The sequence below is a fragment of the Chelonia mydas genome, chromosome 5 (assembly GCF_015237465.2).
Source record: "Chelonia mydas isolate rCheMyd1 chromosome 5, rCheMyd1.pri.v2, whole genome shotgun sequence".
Lineage (NCBI taxonomy): Eukaryota > Metazoa > Chordata > Testudines > Cheloniidae > Chelonia > Chelonia mydas.
The window spans coordinates 15,223,781-15,250,276 of NC_051245.2; the positions used below are offsets into that span (position 1 = coordinate 15,223,781).

Genomic DNA, 26,496 nt, shown 5'->3' on the forward strand with positions numbered 1-26,496 from the left:
TCCACTGACTTAATACGCTTAGTTGGGACATACGCAATCGACTGTATAAAATAGATTTCTAAAAATCGACTTCTATAAAATCAACCTAATTTTGTAATGTAGACATACCCCAAGTCATTTATTCCATGAATTAGCGGGTTTTTTTCCTGTGGCAAAACTACATACGTGGAAATACAAGTTTGAGGAGAAATTAGGAAGTCCCTTCCTCTTTCTTATATTAGTCAGACTTAAAAAAAAAAAATTCTAAGATGTTAGTGTAATATATTATGCCACTTTCTAAAAAGCTTCTTTTCATATTATTTAATTGTTCAGAAGCAAAACTGGTAAAATTCAGTAACTGGAGTTATTTTACGTCTTATTCCCATGTTCTTTTTTATTCAAGCCTATATCCCCAGCATTGTCATAATTAAGGAATGTTTAAGTGTATGTTCCTTACTTTCAGCTTGCAGAAGAGCATGGGCAGACTATCTAAATTAAACCTTTTCTCCTAAATCCAATGAAAACCCTGTTTTCCATTATTCCAAGATGCTGTTCTTAAGTTACCTGCTCAGTAACACTGCTTGAAGTTTGAGAGCCCAATGCCTGCCTGTCCTGAGGGCGAGTTCTTAACTCAAGTCTTTCTAAAGCCCCAAAAGACTCTAGCAGCAAGCTTTTCTAACTTTTCAAAGAAAATCTTGAGTGCACACAGAAAAGGTAAAAAACATGAGGCAGTCAGTTCATACACACAGCACATCTGGCTAATTAAGTTACACATTATATTCCAGACTCTGGCTTCCCCCTGTGTTATGGGTTTGTTGTTGTGTTTTGGTTTTTTCCCTCCATAAGAAAGGATTACTCACCCTGTGCAGTAACTGAGGTTCTTTGAGATGCGTCCCCCTATGGTCACAAGCAGTGCTCGTTGGACCACACATGCACACCTCCCTTGCTATGCACAGGACGTATATATAGCGCTGTGCAGCCCGACCACGCCCAGTTCCTTTTCTGCTGCAGAGCTTATGTTTTCAGCTCCAAAGAAGAGGGGAGGAGGACGGGTAGGAACACACATTTCGAAGAACCTCAGTTACTGCACAGGTGAGTAACTCTCTCTTCTTCTTCTTCAAGTGATGTCCCTATGGGTGCTCCACTGTAGGTGACTATAAAGCAGTGCCTCTAATTGGAAGGCTGGGGCTTCGGACCAACACGTACTGCTGAGGATAGATATCATGCGTAATAATGTAGTCATGGGTGAAAGTGCCCGTCGATGCCTAGGTGGCAGCCTTACAAATGTCATCACTGGGGACATTATTAAGAAAGGCAATCAATGTAGATAACAATCCTGTGGAATGTGTTCTGATTGAAGTAGCAGGTTGTCTATCGTGGAGTTCATAAGATAAACGTATACACTGTGAGATGCATTAAGAGAGGCGTTGTTTAGATATAGCAGTGCCTATGGATCTTTTGGTGGTGGAGAGGAATAATCGTGGTGATTTCTGGAAGGGTTTAGTCCTGTCCAAGGAGAATGCATGCCTCATGTGTAGGGTGTGTAGAGCTGTCTCCTGTTGATTACTGTGAGGCAAGAAGCAAGGGAGGTGTTATCGGTTGATTTAGATGAAATTATATTGGGACCTTAGATAAGAATCTTGGGTGTGGGCATAGTGTAACTTTGTCTTTATAAAACACTGTGTACAGTGGAGATGCCATGAGGGCCGCAATTTTGCCCAACCATCTAGCAGAAGTAATGGCGACAAGAAAGGCCATTTTCATTGATAGGTGTACACGAGCACAGGCTGCCATTGGTTCATTCAGGGGCTTAGTCAGAGAATGTAAGACTAGGCTGGGGTCCCAGGCTGGGATCAGCTCTGGTATATGGGGATAAGATTTTGAATACCCTGCAAGAAGTGCTTCATGAGTGGGTGTGCGAAGATTGAGTGGCTGTCAATGGGGGAGTAAAAGGTTGTGATTGCCACCAAGGGTATCCTAATAGAGCTATTGACCAATCCTGACTGTTTAAAGTGTAGAATGTAGTCAAGAATAAGTGGCAACAAAGAGTGCACTGCATCAACCTGGTGTGAGGTGCACCAGAAGTGAATCTAGTTCACTTACATTTATAAGTGTCTCTGGTTGTGTCACACCTGCTATTCAAAAGTATCTGTTTGACTGTGTCTGAGCAGGTTATTTCCAGATCCTGGAACCACAGAGGAGCCAGACTTTGAGGTGGAGCATCTGTCGATTGGGATAGAGGATGCATCCTGTGTATTGTGAGAGGAGACACGGCGTTACATGAAAAGAAATCAGTCAGTATACGATCATGCATAGAAGGTAAGTATACCAGACCTTTTGTGGCCATGTTGGAGCTATTAGTATGACATGAGCTCTGTCCTTCTGTATTTTGCAAAGTATTTGGAATAGGAAGGGAAAGAGAGGGAAGGCATAAAGGAATGGTGCATGTCAGGTTATGAGGAATGCGTCTTCAAGCAATCTGCGCCCCAGTCCCGCCCTGGAACAGAACTGAGGGCAGTGGGCATTGTGTTGAGTGGCAAAGAGATCTATGGTGGGATGGCCCCACTGGTTGAATATGGGTTGAACTGCTCGCTTATCCCGGGAGCTATGCGGCCGAAATGGAGATGTTGTTATGGACACACCAGTCGCACAGTTTATTCACCTTCAAGCATAAAGAGTGGGACTTTGCTGCGCCCTGCCTCTTGATGTAATACATGCAGGTGAGATTGTCCGTCATCACTCTTATGGTATGAGAAGAGGTAGGAAATATCAGCAGGCATTGCAGACCACTCATAGCTCTAGGAGGTTGATGTGTAAGGTGGATTTGGTAGATGACCATCTGCCCAGCACTGTGTGTTCGTGTAGATGTGCTCCCCAAATGATTAGGGAGGCATTGGTGGTTAGGATCATAATTGGTGATGGTTGTAGGAAAGGAACTCTGACACAAACACTGTGTCCACCAAAGTAGTAAGTCCTTGACTCATCGGCATGGATAAGATTTTGTGGAGGTTGTGTTTGTTGGGGGAGATATACTATGCGGAGCCATGCCTGAATACACAACTTGTGCAGTCTTATATGCCTCACTACAAAAGTGGCTACTGCCACGTGGCCTAGAAGTTGGAGGCACATTCTTGCAGAGATCTCGGGACAGACCTATACGTTGGATATCAGATCTAGTATGGCTGAGAATCTGTGAGGTGGTAGGAAGGTTCTGGCTTGTATGATGCCCAATTGTGTGCCAATGAATTCCAGGTCTTGTACTGGTGTTAAAGAGGACTTTTCTAGGTTCATGAGGGGGCCTAGCTTCATAAACAGGTCCATTGTTATGCGGATGGCTCGGAGAGCATCGGTTTCAGATGGGGCCTTGAGGAGACAGTTGTCCAAGTATGGAAAGATGATGACACCTTGTTTCCTTAGGTAGACAGTGACTATTGCCAGGACCTTGGAGAATACCCAAGGGGCTATGGATAGACCAAAAGGCAACACCTTCTACTGGTAGTGGTCATCGCCCATGACAAATTGAGAAATTGTCTGTGGGCAGGGTGTATTGCGATATGGAAGTATGTGTTTTGGAAGCTGAGGGCCAAGAACCAGACCCCCTGTTCCAGTGTTGGGATAATAGAGAGACGCTAACAATCTTGAAATATTGCAGTTTGACAAACTTGTTTAGATTGCAAAGGTCCAGGATGTGTCACCAGCTTTCTTCTCGATGAGGAAACAATGGGAGTAGAAACCCTATCCCCCGTGTTGGAAAGGGACTGGTTCTATGGCTCCCAGCTGCAGAAGATTATTTATTTCTCTCCATAGAATGAATTCATGAGAAGGGTCCCTGAAGAAAGACGGAGAGAGGGTTTGGCAGGCAGGACAGATAGGAAGGGGATGAAATATCCTTCCTTGATTACCTCTAGAACCCACTTGTCCAAGGTAATTAGTCTCTATGATGGGAGAAACTGAGCTAGTCGGTCACCAAACTGTTGGGACATCAAAGATGGTGGGAATGACTGGAAGAGGGAGAGGCTTCTCGGTGCCTTGACCACACCTTCAACATTGTTGCTTCGGAGCGGGTGCATGAGAGGTAGCCCCTGAGGAGTGGGTGTACTTTAGAGAGAGGCCTTTGTTTACGGCGCTGGAGTCATAATGCCATTGAGGAGTATACTGAGGTGGTTGGGAGCGAGAGGGGAAATAGTACTTTCCCAGACGTCTCTTTGGCACAGGCCTGTAGGTGCCAAGCGATCGGAGTGTAGCTCAGGAGTCTTAAAGGGACTGCAGGGAATCATCCATGTGCTCCAAGAACAGTTTTTGTCCCTCAAAAAGTAAGTCTTCCCCAGTGGTTTGGACCTCTTTAGGAATACCCGTGGATGGAGCCATGATGCACACCTTATGACCGCAGGAGCTGCAATGGATCGGGCCACGATGACTCTAGTAGTAGGTATCCTTCAGTCTTGAGAGACCATGGGTATGCACCCCTGAGAGATAAAGAATTTACTCAGTTGATTTTATGGCAGCCGCAAACATGGCTGAAGAGACCCACTTGAGAGAGACAGTCTCTGCCGCATCTGTCACATTTAAAGGTGATGTTTCGAGCCTTTAGGCTCTGCCTTCTGCGAACTCTTTTCTCCTCTGCTAAGCTGGACGGCTTCCTCTCATAACTCCGGAGACCTCTGTTAAGCTCTTGTTTCCAAAGGCTGCGGTCTTGAGTCTGATCTTCCCATTTGTCCACATCCATGTCCATTTCTTTGAAGTCTCACTTGCAGCATCCTTGAAATGCAATTTTGGGCGTCCTTTGGGTCTTTTTCCAGATGCCAATTTGCTGTAGAGGATGTCCTTTGGAATGCACCCATCATTCATTTGGCACACATGCCCAAGCCAGTGAAGGTATCTCTGTTTGAGGAGTGTTTGCATGGTGAGTATTGCTGGCCCGTTTGAGCACCTCAGTGTTGGTGATTCTGTCCCTCCAGGAGATTCCAAAGATTAGACAAAAGCTATGCATATGAAAGCTGTTGAGCCTCTTTTCCTGAAGAGAGTATAAGTCCATATTTCGCTCCCATATAAAAATGTGCTGATAACACATGTACAATATTCACAGATCTTTGTGCGTTCTGTCAGTTTGTTGTTTTGCCATACCCTCTTGTTCAGTCTAGACATTGTTGTGGCAGCTTTTCCAATGCGGATGTTGAGTTCTGTTTCAAGTGAAAGGTTGACTGTGATAGTGGACCCCAGGTACGTAAACTCATTCACCACTTCAAGTTCATAGTTGTTGATCTTGATGGAGGATGCTTCCTCAACTCCTCGGCACATTATGTTAGTCTTTTTTAGGTTTATAGTAAGCCCAAAGACTTGGCAGGCTTTGGAAAAACTGTCCATTAGGCTTTGAAGATGAGCTTCTGTGTGGGTTGTCACTGCTGCATCATCATCAAAGAGGAGGTGTTGGATAAGGGCCTCCCGAGTCTTGGTTTTAGATCTGAGTCTCGTAAGATTGAACAGCTTTCCATGAGATCTTGTGTGCAAGCAAATTCCCTCAGTTGATGAACCAAAAGCTTGTTTCAGCAGCAGGGAGAAGAAGATCCCAAACAGCTGCGGCAAATACACAACCTTGCTTAACTCCACTACAAATCTGGAAAGCCTCAGACACTGAGCCGTCATGTTGGACGGTGCCATGCATGTTTTCATGGAAGGATCGAATCATGCTTAAGAGCTTGGGGGACATCCAATCTTTTCTAGAAGTGTGAATAGTCCACTTCTACTGACAAAGTCAAAGGCTTTGTGAGATCGATGAAGGCTATGTAGAAGGCCTTTTTTTGTTCTCCGCATTTTTCTTGTAGCTGTCTCAGCAAGAAGATCATGTCGATAGTAAAGCTTTCAGCTCTGAAGCTGCACTGTGATTCAGGATAGATTCTGCCTGCAATGGTCTCAAGTCTGTTCAGGACAACTCAGGCAAAGGCTTTTCGCATAATACTAAGAAGGGAAATGCTAAGATAGTTGTTACAGTCACTCCTGTCACCCTTGTTTTCATAGAGTGTGTGATGTTGGTGTCTCATTTCTTTTGGTACTTGGCCTTCTTGCCAGCACAGGCAGAGCAACTCGTGAAGATGTTGCAGTAGAATAGGTTTTCTGCATTTTATGACCTCGGACAGTATACAATCTTTTCCAGGGGCCTTTCCATTGGGGAGGCTATCTATGGCAAGGCTAAGCTCCTCGACAGTTGGTTCATTGTCGAGTTGGTTCATAATAGACAGGCACCTCTTTAGGAAAACCCGCCTCATGACCACAGCAGTTGCAATGGACAGGGCAGTAGTGTCTGCATAGTGTAATGAGGCTTGTAAGGCTGTAAAGGCTAGGAGGTGTCCTTCCAATATTAGGGATAGGAATTGCTCTTTCTTGGCCTCCAGGAGGTCATGACAGAGTTCCTTCAATTTGGAGTAGTTTAAGCAGCTATACTTAGCCATCAGAGCCTTGTAGTTCAAGATTCAAAACTGGAGCATAGCTGATGGATATGCCTTGTGTCCAAATAAGACTAGACATTTCCAAACTCTGTCTGGATGGCTAGCACAGGATTGGTAATGGTGGCCTCTCTCTTGCACCGTACTGACCACCAGAGAATTTGGGGTAGGGTGCGAGAATAGAAATTCAGCATCTTTCGCTGGAATGCAGTACTTTTTGTTGGTGCATTTGCAAGTCATAGGGATGGATGCCGGGGTCTGCCAGAGAACTTTTGCGGGGTTGAGAAGAGCTTCACTGATTGGTAGAGATATCTTGAAAGAAGAAGAAGAAGTGTGGAGAATATCAAGCAGTTTAATGCTGCTGATCCTTGACTTCCTCCAAAGGAATCTACAGGGAATCTGCCATCCTGCAGAACAAGTCTTGAAAATGTCCGAAATTTTTGGCAGATGTAGGGAGTGGAGGTATGATAGCCTCATCAGGTGAAGAGGAAAAGAAATGTAATGTAGGAGGAGCTTCCTCCTCCTGTTCTTCCTCCTCATCGCTGGGGAAGGGATGTGTCCTCCGTGGGGGAGAAAGGGAGGAGTGTTGTGAGCCTGGAGAGTGGGGGGAGGTCACGCCGAAGAAGAAGTGACTCAGGAGTGTCTGATACCAGAAGGTCTTTTGAGTATCTAAAGTCTACTGGAGGGGGGGAAAGGACCATTGGTTCCAATGTATGACTCGGTGCCAAAGGAGTGGTGTATTCCCCTAAGGTGTCAGTAGATAGAGCCAGGGACTTGACTGGCACCAAGGGCTTGCTCGGTGCCGAAAAGGATGCTGGTGCCATAGCTCCTGCAATCAGCTTGTCTCGATCTCCAGAGGTGATTGACTGTGCCGAGGGCTGCCTGGTTCGGCTGCCTGGTTAGGCTGCCTGGTTACCGTTTCTATAATCTGATACCAGAGGTACTTGGGTGGGCCCTAGAGCTGTGTCCCCTGTCAGATGCTGTTGAGGCAACTGACCTTGCAGGTGATGGTGTTCTGGTGGGCTATGCCTCAAAATGTGAGGTGGGAGCCTGCTTCTTCTCACCCGAGCAAGAAAGGGACAACTTTCTCTTTGTCTACTGATCCTCATTCCTCAACCTGGCAGAACGTGAGGGCCTCATAGGAAGAGAGTCCGGGCCCAGGTCTGATGCAGGCCCCAGTGATTTCCCCATGATGAGAAGTTTTAAGCAAATGTCCCAGTCATTTCTGGCCCTGGCCATGGCAGTGAACATTTTTGTGAAACATGTCCCTCTCCAAGACAGCAAATACAATGCAAGTGGCATCCATTACTGGGAAGGTGGCCCCACAAAAGATGTGCCTCTTAAGCCCGGGGGACTGAGGCAGAAGGGTGAAGGAAAAAAAGCTTCCCAGTCGTGAAGGGCCAGGGGGAAATGAAACCTAAGCTATGAAATAACTGTAAAGGTAAAGAAAAACAAAAAACTGGGGGTTGTTGTTTTTTTTAGAGTAGAAGAAAAAGAAAGAAGAAAATACTAACTACTTGACATCTAACATGGAAGGCACTAACTACTGAGGAAATAGGAGAAGACGACTCTGCTGTGGATTCCATCCACAAGGCGGTAGAGAAGGAACTGGAGGCAGTCAGACTGCACAGCACTATATATACATCCCACTCAGAGCATGGGAGGGGGGAGGTGTGCATTTGCGGTCCAATGGGCACTGCTGAGGAAGATCTCCAATCCCAGGTGCAGGGGCTGCCATGCCTACAGTGGAATACCCATAGGGATATCACTCGAAGAAGAACCAAACTCTCTCTCTCCGCTTCCCACCTTTTAATTATTTTCTTGAACTTTCACCATGCCAATTCAGGTTCCTATAAGTATCAAAAGGTTAAAATGTAACTAATTTTCTTTTGGCTGAGTCACACAAAAAGTTTCAAATCATACAGGAACCAAGTTTTATTAGAATGCTTCCTCGGGGCCCACAAGAAAGGTGAAAGAAAAGTCACCACAGAGAATAGATCAGTTTTGAATACTGAAAAGAAGTAGAGTATCTGATCATTGGACTCTGAATGTAAGTACAATAGGTCAAAGTGAACATAATATTTCCTCTTGGAATCACTTCCAAATTTATACCCAATGATGGCAATCGCACACGGTGGCAGCCAAGAAGTACACTACACTAGTTATAACTGACTTGAAACATTTGGGAAATTTCTAAAATATGCACTCAAGAAATATGAATTGAAAGCAAATGGCACCCACTGGCCTTTTCTACTACTCTCTCTCAAATGAAAGAACAGGAAATATTCCCATCTAGTTCTCCCATCTCCATAGATAGGAAGGGAGTGCGTCTAATGAACAGGTCAGTGAACTGGGAATCAAGATTTATGAGTTCTATTCCCAGATCATCTCTGGCTCCTTGTGTGGTGGGCACAAATCTCAGCCTCCCTGTAACTCAGTTTTTCCATCTGGGCAATAAACTATCTCATCCTGGTAAAAATAGGCAAGAGAGGATTTCATTAAAAGCCTCTATAAGCATTTTTTTAATGCTTCAACTGATCCTTCACACCACCAACACAGGTTTTCCTGAAAATGTTAGCTGTAACCAAATCAGAGATATTGTCATTTATGTAAGAGAAGACTTAAGACAAATGCCTAAATACCTAGCCAATATGATCACACATTAAAGTTACTACAAAAGGAAACTGAATTCTGAATGACAGGTTTCAGAGTAGCAGCCGTGTTAGTCTGTATTCGCAAAAAGAAAAGGAGTACTTGTGGCACCTTAGAGACTAACAAACTTATTGAGCATAAAGCTTTATTTAAGTTGTCCTCACTCTCATCCCTTGAAGCTGAGATCTGGCATCATAATTAAGTTCCTACACACTCAGCTAGGATCAGTAACTATCAGTACATTGTTAGATCACCGGTACACCTGAGATAGCTGCTAGGTCACAGGCAAGGTTAAGCCCAGGTTTCCTTAAAGGGCCAGTCAAGCCTGTGACACACCACCACAGAAATGTCTTACACATTAATCACCAGACCACCACCACCAACATTCTAGCTTTTTGCTATCTGTTTTTATAGTAGGTTATCACTAAACCATGGTGACCTGGGAAGGAGGTTTGAAATCGGCGTGCTGATGGTTGCGTTCTGAACAATCTAACTGTCTCATGATTTGGACATTTCGGTTATATTCAAAGATGAGACTGACTAGGAGGATTTTTTCCCTTTATAATTAAGATAGATTTTCCTAAATAAAGGGTTATAGTCAAACAATTCTCAAATACTACAACTATCATGATATTGGTAAAGTCTCTTAAGTAGTTCTCTATCTAAATGGAAGTCTTTAAATTATTTTTGGAGAGTACCAAAACTAGCATCCAATATAGCAACCTTTTCAAAATGTAAAGGAGGGGAAAAAAAGCTTAGCTTCCTCCCTTTTATACAATTACTGAGGGAAAAAAGAAAAAAAAGGAATTGTAATTTTCATTATGTATTTATAGGGTTTTTTTTTTTGTTTTGTTTTTTTTTTTTACAAATTATATTATAAAGTGCTATATAAATGCTATTATACACACTATAATTTTGCAATCTCTCTCTCAAAAGTTACTATATCTAGATCACACTGTGAACCTGCCAGCTGCTACATTTCATTTTTAAATTCCAGGAAATGCAAAGAGCATCTTAAACCAGTAAAATCTTATTAAATTGAAAATGGTCCTAATTATTTTCAAATTTGGAAGATTTTAGCCAACAGCAGGTTTTTTTTAAAACTACAGAAAATAACGGAATGTAATGGAAATGTTCGCTAACCTACAGCGGGCACTACAGGGTGCTGCTTAACAATGGTGTAACTGGATCAGAGTATTTCATTCTTTTCCCAACATGTATTTATAGTTCTTAATGAAGTGAAAATGTACTAATAATAACCAGATGTTCTGTTACGTACACCAATTCCTGACAAGCTGCTGAAAGATGCCTCTATAATTTAACGTTTTTGGAACTCCATCTTACAACAAAATGTTAGTAACAGTTGCTACATAAAGCATATTGGATGACATATTTAAGCAGTACTATACAATGGCCAGTGTAGTAATACTTGTTAATGCACACCTTTGGGTGCGCATAGTAACAAGAAGATCAAAGGCAGACCAGTATCTGCAACACACCTGAGGCATCCATAAATCAAACAGCGTTGAACAATAACTTGTCTCTTACTGGGATTACACAATGCTGATCTTTAAAGAGCAATAATGTTCTTTAGGCCATATTCATGTTTTAAAATTAAAAGTTTTAAATGTTAAAAGCTTTTCCACTTAGCGTTTTGTGAATGACACTGGCTGCCTATTATTCAGCAAGGGTAATTCAAGGTCTCATTAGTAAGCCTTAAATAATATAGGCTGCTGTCATATGATCCATATGCCACCTGCTCCAACCCAGCTGATGGCAACTTCCATGATGAGGCACAGGGCAGCAAGCAGTCCTCAGGTAGACACTAATCTCAAGAAAATGGGGCTTCCTCCATCCATGGCTACAACACTGAAATGTTCTCCCATCCTATATCCCAGAATACGTCTCTGGATCCTTTCCAGACAAGGCTCAAGACATTCTGTTTCTTCATTTACATTTTGTGGGAGGCGTTTGTATACTTGAGAGTAGGAGGTTGTTCTAGATTTCTGTTTTGTCTTTTGCTGGAGCACATATGTTATTAATACTAGGCTAGGCTGAAAAAAAGCTTTTCTAAATTATTTAGAAATCAAAATTAACTTTAACTGGCCCACTCCTACCACGGTGTCAGTACCTTTAAGTTAGGCATTATGGCTCTTAACTTTCTAGAAAGTTGTTTTATACAGAAAGCTAACTTTAATAGAAGCGGTGATGTCCGGTCAATTAGGAAACAAAAGAACTAATTCATATCAATATTTGCATACAAATTTCTTAACAAAAAATGGTCATATATAACACCCTAGAAAAAGGATCTGCATAGACAAATTACCCCAGAGGAATGGGATTTTATGTGGCAAAGAAGACCAGCAACCTCAATCTGTAGCGTGATCACAGAAAATTTTTTTAAGATACTGTTTCAATGGTACTTCATACTAGTCAGGTTAAAATGTATATATATAGATTTAAGGGGGATAAACGCTGAAGAAACTGTTGTGAAGGAGGAGATTTCATGTATATATGGTGGACGTCCAGTTATTAGAGAGAGTATTGGAATGCAATTCATAACCAAAGATTACAAACTGTTGGCTATCTATTCCAAATGATCTTTTTCTAATCCTCTTGGGGCTTCCTGGTACAAATGGTCACACAAAAAGAAACTGAGAATTCATCTCTTATCTGCTAGCAGCTGCTAGACTACTGGAAAAAGTCCAGTCACAGAGGAATGGTTAATAAAACTAAAGTAATTTATGGAAAAATTAAAATACCAATTATGTATCCACCAAAATAGAGGACAAATAGATATTTGTTACCATTTACTCAATGCTCAGTACATTTGCCTGCACCAAAACCCAGCACAACTCTCCAATGTTTTTGAATATTTACATTTGATAGATATGGTTGGTTTGATAAATGTGTAATCAGAAGTTTCACTCGATTTACTAAAATCACCAGAAACATCACATTCTTGTAGCTTAAAGAGGCTCACTCTATAAGTAGATAACACCTTAAGTAGAGAGCTCTGATGATTATATTATTGTATAACATTTCTCTAAACAAAAGCTCACGGTTCTAATGATTATCTTTTTGTCTCTGACCGATACATGGCTATGATTTGTAAACCTGTAAAAACTTTCTAAATAAATAAATAGATTCAAAAAATTGGGAGGCTATGCTGCCCATTGCAATTTTCAGACTCCTCTCCTACATGCCCCCAGAGTGTCTGTTCAGTCATCTACATCCAATTCAAACTGAAGCTCTCTGGGATACCTGAGATTGAACCTCTGTGAAGAAGTCTTCCCCAGTTTATCTTACAACCATAATTTCACCATGGTCTGTAATTCAAGTATTCTCTCCGCTCTGTAATGGAGTTTGAACAGCTCCATTCACAACAGGCTGGTTCTCTATTGAATAATGTGTTCTCCAAGAGATAATTTGCAATAACACACACTGAAATGCAGTCACAGAGAAAACAGTTACTTTCCAGTAACTGCGTGGAATGTACTGCCTCTGTGGGAGTCAAATGTCCTGCCAGGAGAGCCATAGAACCATTTAAGTAGTAAAGCAGCTGGGGGACATGAAAATGTTACTCCCGTCCTGCATTCTGGACACAAGGAGGCTACTATATAACTATCCGTCAGCTTCTCCAAGACAGGTCATTAAAACCTTTTACTAAGGGGAGGAATGCAGTATAAGTAAGGATCTAAAGAAGGGATATATTCAGAGAGCAGTTACTAGTAAGTAACCTTTTCTTCATGAAATTGCCTATTCAGAACCCCTGAGTAGGGCAATAGCTAGCAGTGACAGTCCTCTGGAGGTATACTGATGACTACTAATGGATGCTCTACTGAGCAGAGCTTCCAATCTGAACTCCCCATTGGAACACTGATGGTCTATGGAAGTGAGACTTCAAATCCAATGCAGGTTTACAGACCACAACTACAGAGACACTAATAATACAAGTTGCAGAAGCTGCCCACCTTGTAGTGGAATGGGCCCCAAGTCCTCTGCTGTTGGAAAGCCAGGCAAGTCACATTAAGTCTGAACATGTAACTTAGTCGATTTAGACAACCTCTGTACTGAAACGGCTTGACCTTCCAAAATTCACATACAAATTTGTGGATTTTCTAGATTTATTTCTGTCAAGGCAATAATGAAACACCTTTTATGCCCAAAATAAGGAAAAAATTGATTTGGTAAATCTGACTCGCAGGTAAAGAAAAATTTAACTGCCAAAGAATTTGATGAGCTGGATAAAAATCTGAAGTTACCATAATCCAAAAAAAACCAAAAAAAACAAAAAAAACCTTTCAAAGCTACCACATCTTTCTGAAAAACAGCACAACAGAGTTTGCAGTTCTGAGCCCCCTCTGCATGATGTTATAGCTACTAGGAAGACAACCTTCAGCAACAGTTGAATTTGAAAAGACTAAACTAGGAGCAAATCCTCAATGAGGATTTTTTTTTATTGTGTACTAGAGGGAGCAGTTTTCCATGTATTCCCCTCCACCAAATGACCCGCAAAAGAACTTGTTGGCTGGAGCAGTTTTACATTGTTAAAGGTAAGCAAAATGAACATTTTCTTAAGTATCCATATTTGTACTTAAGATGTGTCAAAACTGTCAGCATCTTAACATACTATAGGAATATTCTGGCTAAAAAAAAAAAAAATCTAGCTCAGCATTTCAAATAGTAGGTCCTGACCACAAGGGGGTCACAAGGCTATTGTAGGGCGTATTGCCACCCTTACATCTGCACTGCCTTCAGAGCTGGGCAGCCGGAGAGCAGCAGCTGCTGGCTGGGTGCCCAGCTCTAAAGGCAGCACCACCACCACTAGCAGTGCAAAAGTGAGGGTGGCACGGTATGGGGGCAGGGGGTTGCCACCACCTGAAATATTTTTAAGGTGTGGGGGGTCTCAGCAAAAAAAGTTTGAGAACCTGTGATCTATATGTAAAAATATTTTGCATGTGTATTACTCACAGAGTCAAGAGTACGAACATAAGAAATGTAAGTTTATACTCCAATTAGACACCTGCAGTTGGCTCATGCCAGCTGACTCGAGCTCATGGGACTTAGGCTAAGGGGCTGTTTAACTGCAGCGTAGACATTTGAGCTCAGCCTGGAGCCTGGGCTCCAGGACCCTGTGTGGTGGGAGGGTCCCAGAGCTCAAACATCTACACCTCTATTAAACAGCACTGCGAGCCCAAGTCAGCTGACATGGCCCAGTCACCAATTTTTAATTGCAGCGAAGATAGAGCTAAAGAGAAACTAAACTATAATGTTTCCCACAATGTTACCAACTTTCTAATCACACAAAATCGAACAACCTTCCAGCTGCCCCGCCCATTCCCCAAGGTCCTGCCCCTGAACCCACCCCTTCTCCGAGGCCCACCTCCCACTCACTCCATCGCTCTCTCTCCCCCACCTTCACTATCTCATTTTCACCAGCTTGGAGCAGGGGGTTGGGGTACGGGAGTGGATGCAGGCTCCAGGGTGGGGCCAGAAATGAGGGGTTCAGGGTGCAGGAAGGGGCTCTGGGCTTGGGGCTGGGGTGCAGGAGGAGGTGAGGGCTCCAGCTGGGGGTGAGGGCTCTGGGGTTTGGGCAAAGGGTTCGGAGTGTGGGAGAGGGCTCTGGGCTGAGGAGGGGGTTGGGGTGTGGGAGGGAGTATGGGCTCTAGGTTGGGGGTGCAGGCTCTGGGGTGGGGCCATAAATGAGGGGTACAGGGTGCGGGAGGGGGCTCTGGGCTGGGGCAGGGGGTTGGGGTGCAGCAGAGGAATGAGGCTCCAGCTGGGGGTGTGGACTCTGGGGTGGGGCTGGGGATGAGAGGTCTGGGGTTCAGGAGGGGGTTGGGGGGTGTGGCCAAGGAGTTCAGAGTGTGGGGGCTCCAGGCTGAGGCAGGGGGTTGGGGTGTGGAAGGGAGTACAGGCTCTAGGCTGGGGGTGTGGGCTCTGGGGTGGGGCCAGAAATGAGTGGTTCAGGGTGCAGGAGGGGACTCTGGGCTGGGACAGGGGTGCAGAAGGGCGTGCGGATGCCGGAAGGGAGTTTGGGTGTGGGAGGGGGCTTAGGGCTGGGGTGTAGGAGGGGGTGAGGGGTGCAGGCTCCAGGCAGCGCTTACCTCAGGCAGCTCCCAGGAAGTAGCTGGCATGTCCCTCTGGATCCTAGGCAGAGGCGTGGCCAGGTGTCTCTGCACACTGCCCCCGCTCACAGGTGCTGCCCCCGCAGCTCCCACTGGCCGCAGTTCCCAGCCAATGGGAGCTGCAGAGCAATCGCGGTGTCCCTTGTAGCCACTCCTATGCCTAGGAGCCAAAGGGACATGCCAGCTGCTTTCCGGGAGCCTCGTGAAGCTGGGTAGGGAGTCTGCCAGCCCCGCACCAACCGAACCTTTAACGGCCCAATCAGCAACGCTGACCAGAGCTGCCAGGGTCCCTTTTCGACCAGGTATTCCGGTTGAAACCAGACACCTGGCAACCCTATTCCCACAGAGTTAAGTGTTTTTTTGAAAGTATGTAAAGACTCCACCAACCCACTACATGTTTCTTCCTATATTGCTGCTGGTGTAATTGTGGCTTTCAACAACTACTACTATACCGAACAGGTATATTCACAGAAAAGGTGGAGACGCTGACACTAGGGTCCAACTGTTGAAAAGGGTTAAGTCAACTTTGGTTGTAGAATATGTTTACAACTAGAATGATAGAATATAGGATTTATGAATGCCTCCATGTGTCTCAGCCCTTTCACCTCTTAGTATTTCCTCTAATTTGTTCTGAACAAAAAGTGTAACAGTTTCAGGAAGCACTGACAATGCCTCTTTGCTCTGCAGACTGACACTCTAAATCATACCATTAATTCATGAAACAGTGACAGCCCAAAACACTGGTGTAACGCTGACAGAATTCTATTTAATGAGCACAATATTTCAAAAACAGTTGTATCTTTATCAAACAGATAAACAAATAAGCAAACAGATTTGTCAGCTTTCCAATCAGAAGCACAATTAGCAATGTAAACACTGAGGGCTGGTCTCCACTACGGGGAGATCGACGCTGCAGCAGGGATCAACTTAGCGGACCTAGTGAATACCCGCTAAATCGATGGTAGAGCGCTCTCTGGTCGACCCCAGTACTCCAGCTCTCAGAGAAGAGTAAGGGAAGTCGACAGGCGAGCGCCTCACATCAACTCTGCATAGTGAAGACAGCGGGGTAAGTCGACTCCAGCTATGTTATTCACGTAGCTGGAGTAGTGTAACTTAGGTCGACCCAGTAGTAGAGACGAGCCCCGAGTCTGCAACAATGAAGTGAAATGCATACAGCAACAGATAATCTGAGAAATGTTAGAAACACGGATTCCACTGAAGTTCTTTCAGAATTGACTACATTTCAATTTGGGCAATACGTATTTTAGGCACAAGCTACCAGGTGATCACACACATGAAAAGTTAATGTTGACCAAAGCTGCCTTGTTAAAATTTATACTGTAGAAATGAAGTTTAAAATTAAGAGAGACTGGTGTGGGGAACACATTATTTCAAATAAAAGAAAGCAAGTACCATTCCATAAAAATGAGGTTAGAAGATAAAGAACCTATTATTTGTATTATCCTAGTGCCTGGGAGTCCCAGTCCTGGACCAGTACCCCATTGTGCTAGGCACTGTACAAACACAGAACAAAAAGACAGCCCCTAGTGAAGGATGTTTCCAGGCACATCTCCCAGATGAACAGGTAATCAATGTACATTTTTTACATGGTAGATACATGCGGTATCACATAAACATGGTACCAAATCTGTTGGATTTCTGGAGATCTGTAGAAACAGTCTGCCCAATAATTTCTTTATTATTCAGATTTCAATTCAACTGTAGTTTGGAAATAGAGCTTATCACTATTACCTTTTAGATTAAAAAGAGCAACATAATTTTTAATTTAAAAACCCAGAACCCTGCATAAGTGCAGGAGGCAAGAAGCAGTTCTCTCACACATTGTTGTGTCCCTACGCTGCAGGCAGGCACAATTACAATTCTGTCACGCAGGAGTTTCAGGTTAGCACCTATAGTAACAGCAGCCTTCACCTGAAGGGGAATGATCCTGAGTCTCACCCCTGTCCCCACCATAACAGTGAGTGCCGCTGTTCCCAAGCACATAGCACCTTTTCAGAATGTAGTAGCTGTGCTTTCTGTGTACTCCCAGAGGTACTGTGCAGGGTCAGAAATGAAACTACAAAGTAAAATGGCACAGGGCAGAACAGATGGACTGAGGAGGGCTGCATGCCCGCAGTTTATCTAGGGCAGTAAAATACTTAGATCAGATCCAGAGGACAATATATCACTATTTATATGAGACATGATGATCTTGCAATTGGCTAATGCTCAAATAAAATAATTCTTTTTTGCACAGTAAGCTTGGGAATTATGAAGAACACATTCCCTCCACAGAGTACAAATCCCAAGTTTCAAACAGAAATCCCTGTCAAAAGCACTTACAGAAGGGGAATTTCAACAATGAGCTGAATGAGGCAACACAGCAACTCTTCTATAAGGTCTTCACATTCCACTCCTGAAACAGAATAAAAGGACACTCTTTGTCTCTGGAATTTCAAACATATGAAAAGAAACTACAGATTCAACTCATACTGAAACTTTTTAAAGTTAGGTATCAAATTACTAGCATGGGAGCAACCAGGCAAATAAAATGATATAATGTTAATGTGAGAGGGAGTATGCCAATATCACTGTTAAGCTCAAAGCACCTGGTGCCTTGTCTACACTCTAACCATGCTGGTGCAGTCAAAGATGTACAACTCCTAGTCTCCCCTAGTCTGGCCAAAGTTATATTTGAATAAAGGTGCCTTATACCAATACGGTTATTTCTGTAGGCAAGGTTAATAAGCTATTGTGGTATAAGGAACCTTTATATTTATACTGATAATTGCATCTACACCAGGAGTTGTACTGGTACAAGTATTTCAGTAGAAAGATCACATCCCTAACTGATATCAATGGTACAAAAACTGTGGGCAAACTAGGCCTCAGTGGCAACTAGTTATTATTTACGTGTATTATTGTAGTTCGTATGAGTTTCAGTCATGGACCAGGATGTCATTATGCTAGGCCCTGAACAAACAAAGAATTAAGACCGCCCCTGACCCAAAGAACACTAAAAGCCTGAGCTAATTAAAAATTATGTCCAGTCAACCTGACTCCTGAGCGCTTAAACATCCACCTCTTACTAACGGTTTGATTTCACTCAGTTTGGGTGATTAAGATGAGTGGTCAGTTTCACTTTTTCTTGTGAACCGTAAATTACTAGTCATTTCTCCCCTTTGAATCTCAATGGCCCTTCAGGGCATGCTGAAAGACCCATCACATCCTATGGGCTTTTGGTGTTGAGGATTCTGATGAAGGTTGGTGTTTGTGGATATTAATTCAGGTTTGATTTAATCTCTGGTTAATATATTTTCTAGTTTAAAGGTAAGGAGTATCTGCTTGGTGAACCTTTTTAGGCAACTGTATTTTAATTTTATGGCAAAGGTGCATTGGCCTTACAATATCTGTTTTCTGGGAATTATAAATCAAGACTATTTTGCTTTCATATTTTTTTGCACTAGCGCAATACAATGTTAGGACTGCACACAACGCAGGGAATCCTGGTTTATAAGCCTTTTGACTTAAGTTTTGTAAATGCTTATTTATCAATATTGGGGGAGGGGTGGCAAATTTGACCTCACAGTAACCCCATAAGGCAAGCCAGTACTGCCATGGCAAGTTTGTACAGTCGTTTACCGTAACAAACCAAACACTCGGACCCTGGCAGCAAACCAACAAATATTGTGTCTCTTTGATGGGGCATTCACCATACACTAACCCTGGAGGGGTTAATTGAGGCAACAGAGGCCAATTAGCTAGAGGCTGCATCTGGAGGGGAGCTAGGATGCAAATGAGGCTTAACTAGGAATGAAGCTCACCTGGAGAGAAACAGTCACACTCCCTGATTCAAGGGGAGAGAGTAGGAGCCTGTAATAGGCAGAGTAGGAAGCAGTCCAGCGAAGGAGCAGCAAGGGCAGGCAGAACAGAGACCCAAGCTTCTGTGTGGAGGGTTCCCGGTGTAGAGGATGGGCCCAGGCTCCTCTACACTGGGGGAGTGGCATGCTAGGGGCAGCCGATCTGGGGACTGCCAGGGACAGTTTGGAAGAAGACTTTGATAATACCCCGGAAGGGAGGGGAACTTCATTGTGATTTGGCTAGAAGGCTAAGCCACAAAGAGGAAAGTGCTACACCTTTGGGAGCATGAGAGACACCATGGAGCAAGTGAGTGGGACAACAAGCTGAATAAGGAAGGGGCGTCGGACCATGCGGCAAGCTAATCCCCATATGGGCCACTAGGAGGCACCAGACCAGCAAAAGAGTGCCCGTTACAGTCTCCCACAAGCCTACCATGCAATAAACCATGAAGTATCCTTACACAGTCAGCAAAACCACAGGAAGGGAAAGCTGGCTATCATGGGGCTTTGCCACAATATGGAGAGTGGGCGTAGGAGTGCCAAACAGTAGATGCATAATGTAGATCCTTAGGATTCATAGTCTCCAGTTAAAATGTAAGGTGATAGACCCAATTATATACAGAGAACAAGGAGGGGCAAAGGACTTTCAAGGATTCCAGTTACATAATTGTATATATTTATTTTTATTTGATTAAATGCTCTGGATGCATGTAAAAAAAGATTACATATAAATAAAAATGAACAGAGTAAGATCACATCATGGTCCAAAAATAAAACCCCCTAAACTGAAGGTTCTCCCATCACTCTAAGGCTCTGTCTACACTATGCACCTTTTAGCGACACGGCTGTACCGCAACAGCCATGCCGCTAAAAGGCACGCAATGTAGCCGTTGTTTGTCGGCAGGAGAGAGCTTCGATGGCGCTATGACGATTTATACTAGCTGAGGATCTCCAGTCTAAGGAGGAACTTTTAATCCAGTTTCCCTCTAGATGAGGCAGCTGGGGAAGAGCCAACACAATTTAGCTGGTTTAACCACTGACCACATTTCTGAAGAAGTTTATTTGTTTAGCTGATTTAACAGTAGAGATGCAGAACAGGCCCACAATGCCCAAAGGAACAGGTTAGTTCGCATCTTTTTAATAAATTCTAGACAGGAGAACAGAAGGGACACTTCTCTATGCATACTATTCATCATTCCAAATCATGGCCTTCCCTCCAAAAGAAATTCAGTCCACATTTTACATTAGGAGACTTAAGCAATTCAATCTCCAATTTTATTATCACTTAACACTTTTTAAGGAAAACTGTATTTATTTAGTGCAAAGCTTAGCACATTTTAAGAACAAGGCCTCTGCCAGAGCCCATCAAGAATTATTCTCTTCCAAAGAAATCCAATAGGGTTTTATTTGCTAGAACAAGAGTTCTTCACTGTTTAACTCATAAATGCATCAGGGGCAAGATATAAAATACTCACCTCACACTTGGTGCTTCAAAAAATGTCTCTTAAAAGAATTCCAGGTATTTCTAATTAATAAGAGCACCAATGTTTTACATTCATACAACATAATTTAAAAAAAATTCTCTTATGGAGCAAAACTCAATTACAACCCCTTGGAGATTAAAATGTCACAGCTCTAAGCAAGTTTCAGATGTATTCTTGAGTCAGCAGGGTGTGTCTGTGTTTAATTTAACATTTCATATTAGAGAAAGATACTTCGGAACATAATTTACTCTCATTTTTCTATTTTTAATGCTTCACAGCAGGCAAATCTTGTCCTTCAGCCTATCAGATAAAAGGCAGCAGAGCATTAAAAAATTCCCAAACATTGGTGTACTTCATATGTTCAATTAAACATGTCTTACAACAAGCACAACTTAATCAAACTATGGTAGTGCTATATAGTAGTACTCGTGCTATTCTGTTTAACCTGAGTTTGCTCCTAATTTCAGGGCTCAATTTAAAGCAGCACACTATAAGGACTACTCACAATAAAGCAAAATTATTTCTTTCCACAACTGGTTTATTAAAAACACATTAAAATTGTCACCTAGTGAACTGCACATTCTAAAGGAAATCAGTTTTTTATTACGGAAACATGGTTTCCTTTATATAGAATCCCCCACGAGTAACACAATGTAGCTCCTGTTAGCAACAAACCAGGATTAGTAAATGAGCATACTTAACCTTGGACTTAAAACCACAGCCAAAAATGAACCCTAGGTAATGTAATCTAAGATAAGTTTCAGTTTGGAATTACCTAACTTTTTGAATCTTGGAAATGCTAACACTGCAAAATTGATAAACTGACCAAAACTTACAAAGTATTCTAAAAATTCTTCCTAGCAATTGGAAATAAAAATAAAATCAAGGGCACGTCAGAAGAATCTTTCCATCATGTAGTAAACACATTTTGTTAGGGTAGAGTTCAATGTGATTTGAACTATTATAAATCTACAGAGCATGAAGATGTCATTTTTTCTACTCCACTGAACATAAAGGATAAACATCTGCCTCTAGCATGTTCATGTATTATGCAAGAAGTTATCCCTTTTTAGTTAATTACTGTAACCAATGGCACTCGGTTAAAACAATTTATGTATCCTTTTCCAGACTGGGACATATGCATTCTTGTTTAATTCTTCTCTTGCCAAGACAATGAAACGGATGCATGCCAAATCTATAACGTGAGAGAGAGCTATAAAAATGGAACACTAGGTATTTTCATAAACAATGTTTTTTCAATAGTAGGATAGACAGAATACACACCCTACTCATTCATATTAACAGATTAGATGCTTGATTAAAGGAGAGATGTACCCTCTCGAATCATACAGGGGATAAGTGAATCCAGATAACATTCGAACCAATTTGCATGGAGGGAAATCAGAGGTACATCATCTAGTCTTAGTAACCGTGCTAAAGTAATAAACAATAACACAAAGACAGAAAATTCAGAGTTAAGGCTTAAACACCATTTAACAAACCAGCTATGTAAATTCTTCAAAACATGGGTTATTTTATTTATAGGATTTTGTGACAGGAATAATACTTAGCATTTAATATTTTCAAAACCACCCATGATGCAGATGGCAAAAACAGACACTGGAGAGGTTAAATGACTTGCCCAAAGCCAACTAGGCATTTTTCTTAGTGTGCTGTACTGTTGCTAATACTGGTGCAGCTCCACCAGTTGCAGACACAGAAAGAGACACAGCGATTCTCAACCATGGGTACATGTATCCCTGGGGGTACGCAGAGTTCTTCCAGGGGTACATCAACTCATCTAGATATTTATCTAGTTTTACAACAGGCTACATAAAAAGCACTAGCGAAGTCAGTGCAAACAAATTTCATTCAATGATTTGTTTATACTGCTCTATATACCATATACTGAAATGTAAGTACAATATTTATATTCCAATTGATTTATTTTATAATTATATGGTAAAAATGAGAAAGCAAGCCATTTTTCAGTAATAGTGTGCTGGGACACTTTTGTACTTTTAGGTCTGATTTGGCAAGCAAGTAGTTTTTAAGTGAGGTGAAACTTGGGATATGCTAGACAAATCAGACTCCTGCAAGGGGTACAGTAGCCTGGAAAGGATGAGAGCCACTGCTCTAGGTAGACAAAGCACTGGCAGCCATCAGGATTTTAAACACTGTGTTTTCTACACTTGATCTGAGCTGCAGCAACAGCTGGTTGATGGTGTGCATTAGTGCTCCTACTGTTGTTACTACGAGTGGTAGCAATGGTGGAAAATTTTGGGAAGACAAATCTAGTGCAGAATCAGTCAATGACAGAGCCCAGATTACAACTCCATCGTGCCCGGTCCCTACATAGTCACTAACTCACATCATCTCTACAGTACCTGTGAGGTTGCAATTAACAGTGGACAAGTCAACGAAAGCATTAGCCTACACTTGTTATACTACATACAAAGACATGGCCCAAATCACTTTTATTAATATTTAGCACTGTCTTACTGGCCCTGGAAAACCTATCAGCTCCATGAAATGATGGCTGCAATTTTGAAAATATGTGGTGTGACTCAGTCAACCAATCCAAGAAGTTTCTTTGCTACAGATCACACATGCATGCCCACTCCCTGTTGATGCATGTTGTAGTAGAACTGACGCTCAACCTGAGCTGCTGGGCAACTGGGCATGTGTCTGACTGGTTAGTCATTTCCTTGGGCTACTTGCCCTGTCTGTTCCCAGCTGTATGCATGCACACTGAGTGTCTGCCGCCTTGTAGAGCAACTTTCTTGTCCCTACACTGGCAGCAGCATGTGAAGTCTGAGGCAGCTCATACAGGAGAAACCATAGCCTCTGCTAGCTGCAGCCTGAAGGTCACTGGTGAGGGAGCTAATCAGGAGGCAGCCTCAATTCCTGCTGCTGCCTGCTTCTCTGCTGCTGCCCAGAGCTCATAGGCTTCCCCCTCCAGCAGTCCCAGATGAAAATCTAAAAACAAGTAATAAAATAAGTATTTCCAAACCACTTGTGAAATAGGACTAAATCATTACATTACTTCTTTAAAATCCCCTATATGCAAAAATGTAAATATAAAATGAAGCAAAAAGCAGCCACGTTGTCAATCTCATGGGTAAGGTCTACAAGAAGAGAGACAATTTTCCATGGCTCTTTTTAAAAGTAATCTGTATTTTGTTGATGCTCTGGGAGGAGGGGGAGAGAGAAGGTGTTTCCATTTGGTTTACTATAAAAAAGACCCCCCGAAAAGCTGCTATTCTCTGGGTCACAGACTGATCTACTTGAATTGACACAGTATCATCAGGCTGCATTTTCTTGATTCATGATTCCACACTGGCAATTTCAATGCTTAAGTTCCACTATGTGATTAATGAAAGTTTCTGTACTCATCGAATGGCTGTAGTAAATATAGCTGCTGGGTTTTTTCCATTAAACACTTGTTTGCATGGAAATATGCAGTAACAGAAAACACTACATATGCAAAAGATCAAGTGTGTTTTCAGAGAAACTGTAGCTTTTAATTTCCTGCCTTTTCACTTGAAATTCTCAGTCACATTCCATGAGCAGTTTGGGGAGGTTTCTGCAGTTACTGTAATATTTTATAGTTATGATTAGCAGCTCAATGAACTGTAACTGGCTAATACAGAAAAAATAAGAGTTTCTGCTGCAGGTCAGGGAATGGGCTACATGGATTTACAGTTCTGTTGGTACATATTCTGACATTTCCTTCCATATTCTTTATGAAAATATGCTTATAATATGGATCTGACATAACTGAGATATACTTTAGGTAAGATGGCTCCTGTAAGGTACTGTTGGAAAGGTTATGATTTACTGAATGTGATTATCCAATGTGTATGCAGATATCATTTCTGTATCTGAAGTTAGGAATATTAACTATGTATCTGTATTTCAAATGTGTTACTTTGGGTGTCACCCCCAACCGGCCCTTCAGATACAACAATGGAAAAGCCAGACAGGGCTAATGGGCCAACGGCAGAGGCAATGAACTGTGAAAGAGCTTAGTCTTCCTATGGACACTCCAGACAGCCTACAAGTATGGCTGCCACAGGCCTGCAGAGACATGGGTCTGAGTCACGTCGTACTGGACCCACCCCTTGGAATGCCAGTGTTCTTCCACTGGGAGCCAAAGGGTTCCCATCATACACAAGAGCTATCTAAGGCAGGGAAGTGACATCATTGTGGTTCTCCTCTGCCTCCGCACCCAAAGAGACATTGAAAAAACACCTGAAAGCAAGAAGTGAACTGAGGGGAGACGGACTGAACCCAGGCTGGGAGGACATGCAGTCTGTGAGTGGAAATAGCTAAAATCTCCAGCTGCAGGCCAGTGCAGCTGCCTTTCAAGACTTTCTGTAATCTACCTGTGACAATATCTAGGATGAGAAATTACATTTTGTAACCTGTTTCTTAAGTATCTTGAGCTTAGCTTGCATATTTCATTTTATTTGCTCAGTTATCTGCTTTGTTCTGATGGTTATCTCTTATAGTCACTTAAAATTCACCTTTTGTAGTTAATAAACTTATTTCTTGTTTATAATATAACCCCAGTTGTACAATTCACAATTCGGGGTGGGGCAGGGGTGTTAAGAGGTTGTGCATCCCTTCCTCCACATTGAGGGAGGAGATAGATTTCATAATATACCTTTGGGTCTGCACACCAAGAGAAGTGGACACCTGAGTGCTGGAGACAAGTCCCTTAAGCTGAGCCTTCACAGAACTAGTCTCAAGTGTCTGTTCCATTCTGCAGTTTGGTGTGGCCCTCCCTGTGTGTGCGCTGGAGGAGGCTTAATAGAATTTCTTGGCTCAGCAAGACAGGTAAAAAGGGTACCCAGGCTGACAGACAGGATCAGTGGTATCTCAGCACATCAGGTGGCATCCTAAAGGGGGACAAACCATCACGTATCTATTTCAAGTGAATTTTGTGTGTATGAATGGCACTGGATTGAAGGCCATGAAGATAAACTTTCTACCCATAGAAACAGCATGGTACAGGCAGCAAAAACTTCACTAATGTGTCTGATTGACAAGAGATTAACTCTCTAGGTTCAGATGTGTCTGTTCAATCCTCTGCTTCTCTGCTAAGACTCACAATAAGGAGCTAAAAACGTGATAGAAGATTCTGAGATATGGTTACCTGCTGTCAGCAAAGAACAAATGAAGTCAACTCATTTCCACAGGATGCTGGACAGCCACCTGATATCAACTACTTTCACTCAAAATTCTAGGCCAGACAGAAAACAGCAACCTAGGGTGAATACCCTGACCCCACTAAAGTCAACTGGAGTTTTGTACCTGACTTCCAATAGAGCCAAGATTTCACCCCTACAGATGAAAAACTCACTATCCCATTGTTAGTTCACAAGTCATCCAATCCTCTATACAATGTTAGAATTTAATTCCAAGTTGAATGTGAAGTGGCTAGTACACCATGGCACAGGTAACAAAAGGAAAAATAAATTATTACCAGAGTTCAGAATCTCATTAAACTAATGGATAATATTTATTTCATTTTACTCTTAAAATATAATATAGTCTTGAATTTTACAGTCACCAAAACATTAAGTAATAACAGCAGTGACTAGGTCATCTGCAGAGATTGAACCCAGGACCTCTGGGCTTAAAAACATGAACCTCTTCTGCTTGTACTAAATAACCAAGTGCATTAGATAGAAATTTCTGAATGTAGTAGAAGACCCTATGTGGTCTAGCCATAGAAGGGAGACAAATGCCACTGTTATGTTTCAATTTCCCTCTTATGTTTGGTTCTATAACTTTCCTCATTATAAGCCGAGCACTGTAATTGCAACAGTATGCTCTTCTAACAGCCTTTCTTCTTATACACTCTTTGGAACACAAAAGTTGCCACTGGGCACTTGAATTGATGCTAAATACAACAATATGAAGCTCTTTGAACCTAAAATAT

At 42.5% G+C, this 26,496-nt stretch overlaps 1 protein-coding gene across 6 annotated transcripts in view; it reads right to left on the reverse strand.

The window, feature by feature from the left end:
• DYM (dymeclin) overlaps positions 1-26,496 on the reverse strand; it is a 375,287-nt gene that overhangs the window by 284,243 nt on the left and 64,548 nt on the right. For all 6 annotated transcript variants that reach the window (XM_037902496.2, XM_037902497.2, XM_043547069.1 and 3 more), the window contains one exon: positions 17,546-17,618. In XM_037902496.2, coding sequence (XP_037758424.1) covers positions 17,546-17,618 — 73 coding nt within the window. The remainder of the gene's footprint in view (positions 1-17,545; positions 17,619-26,496) is intronic.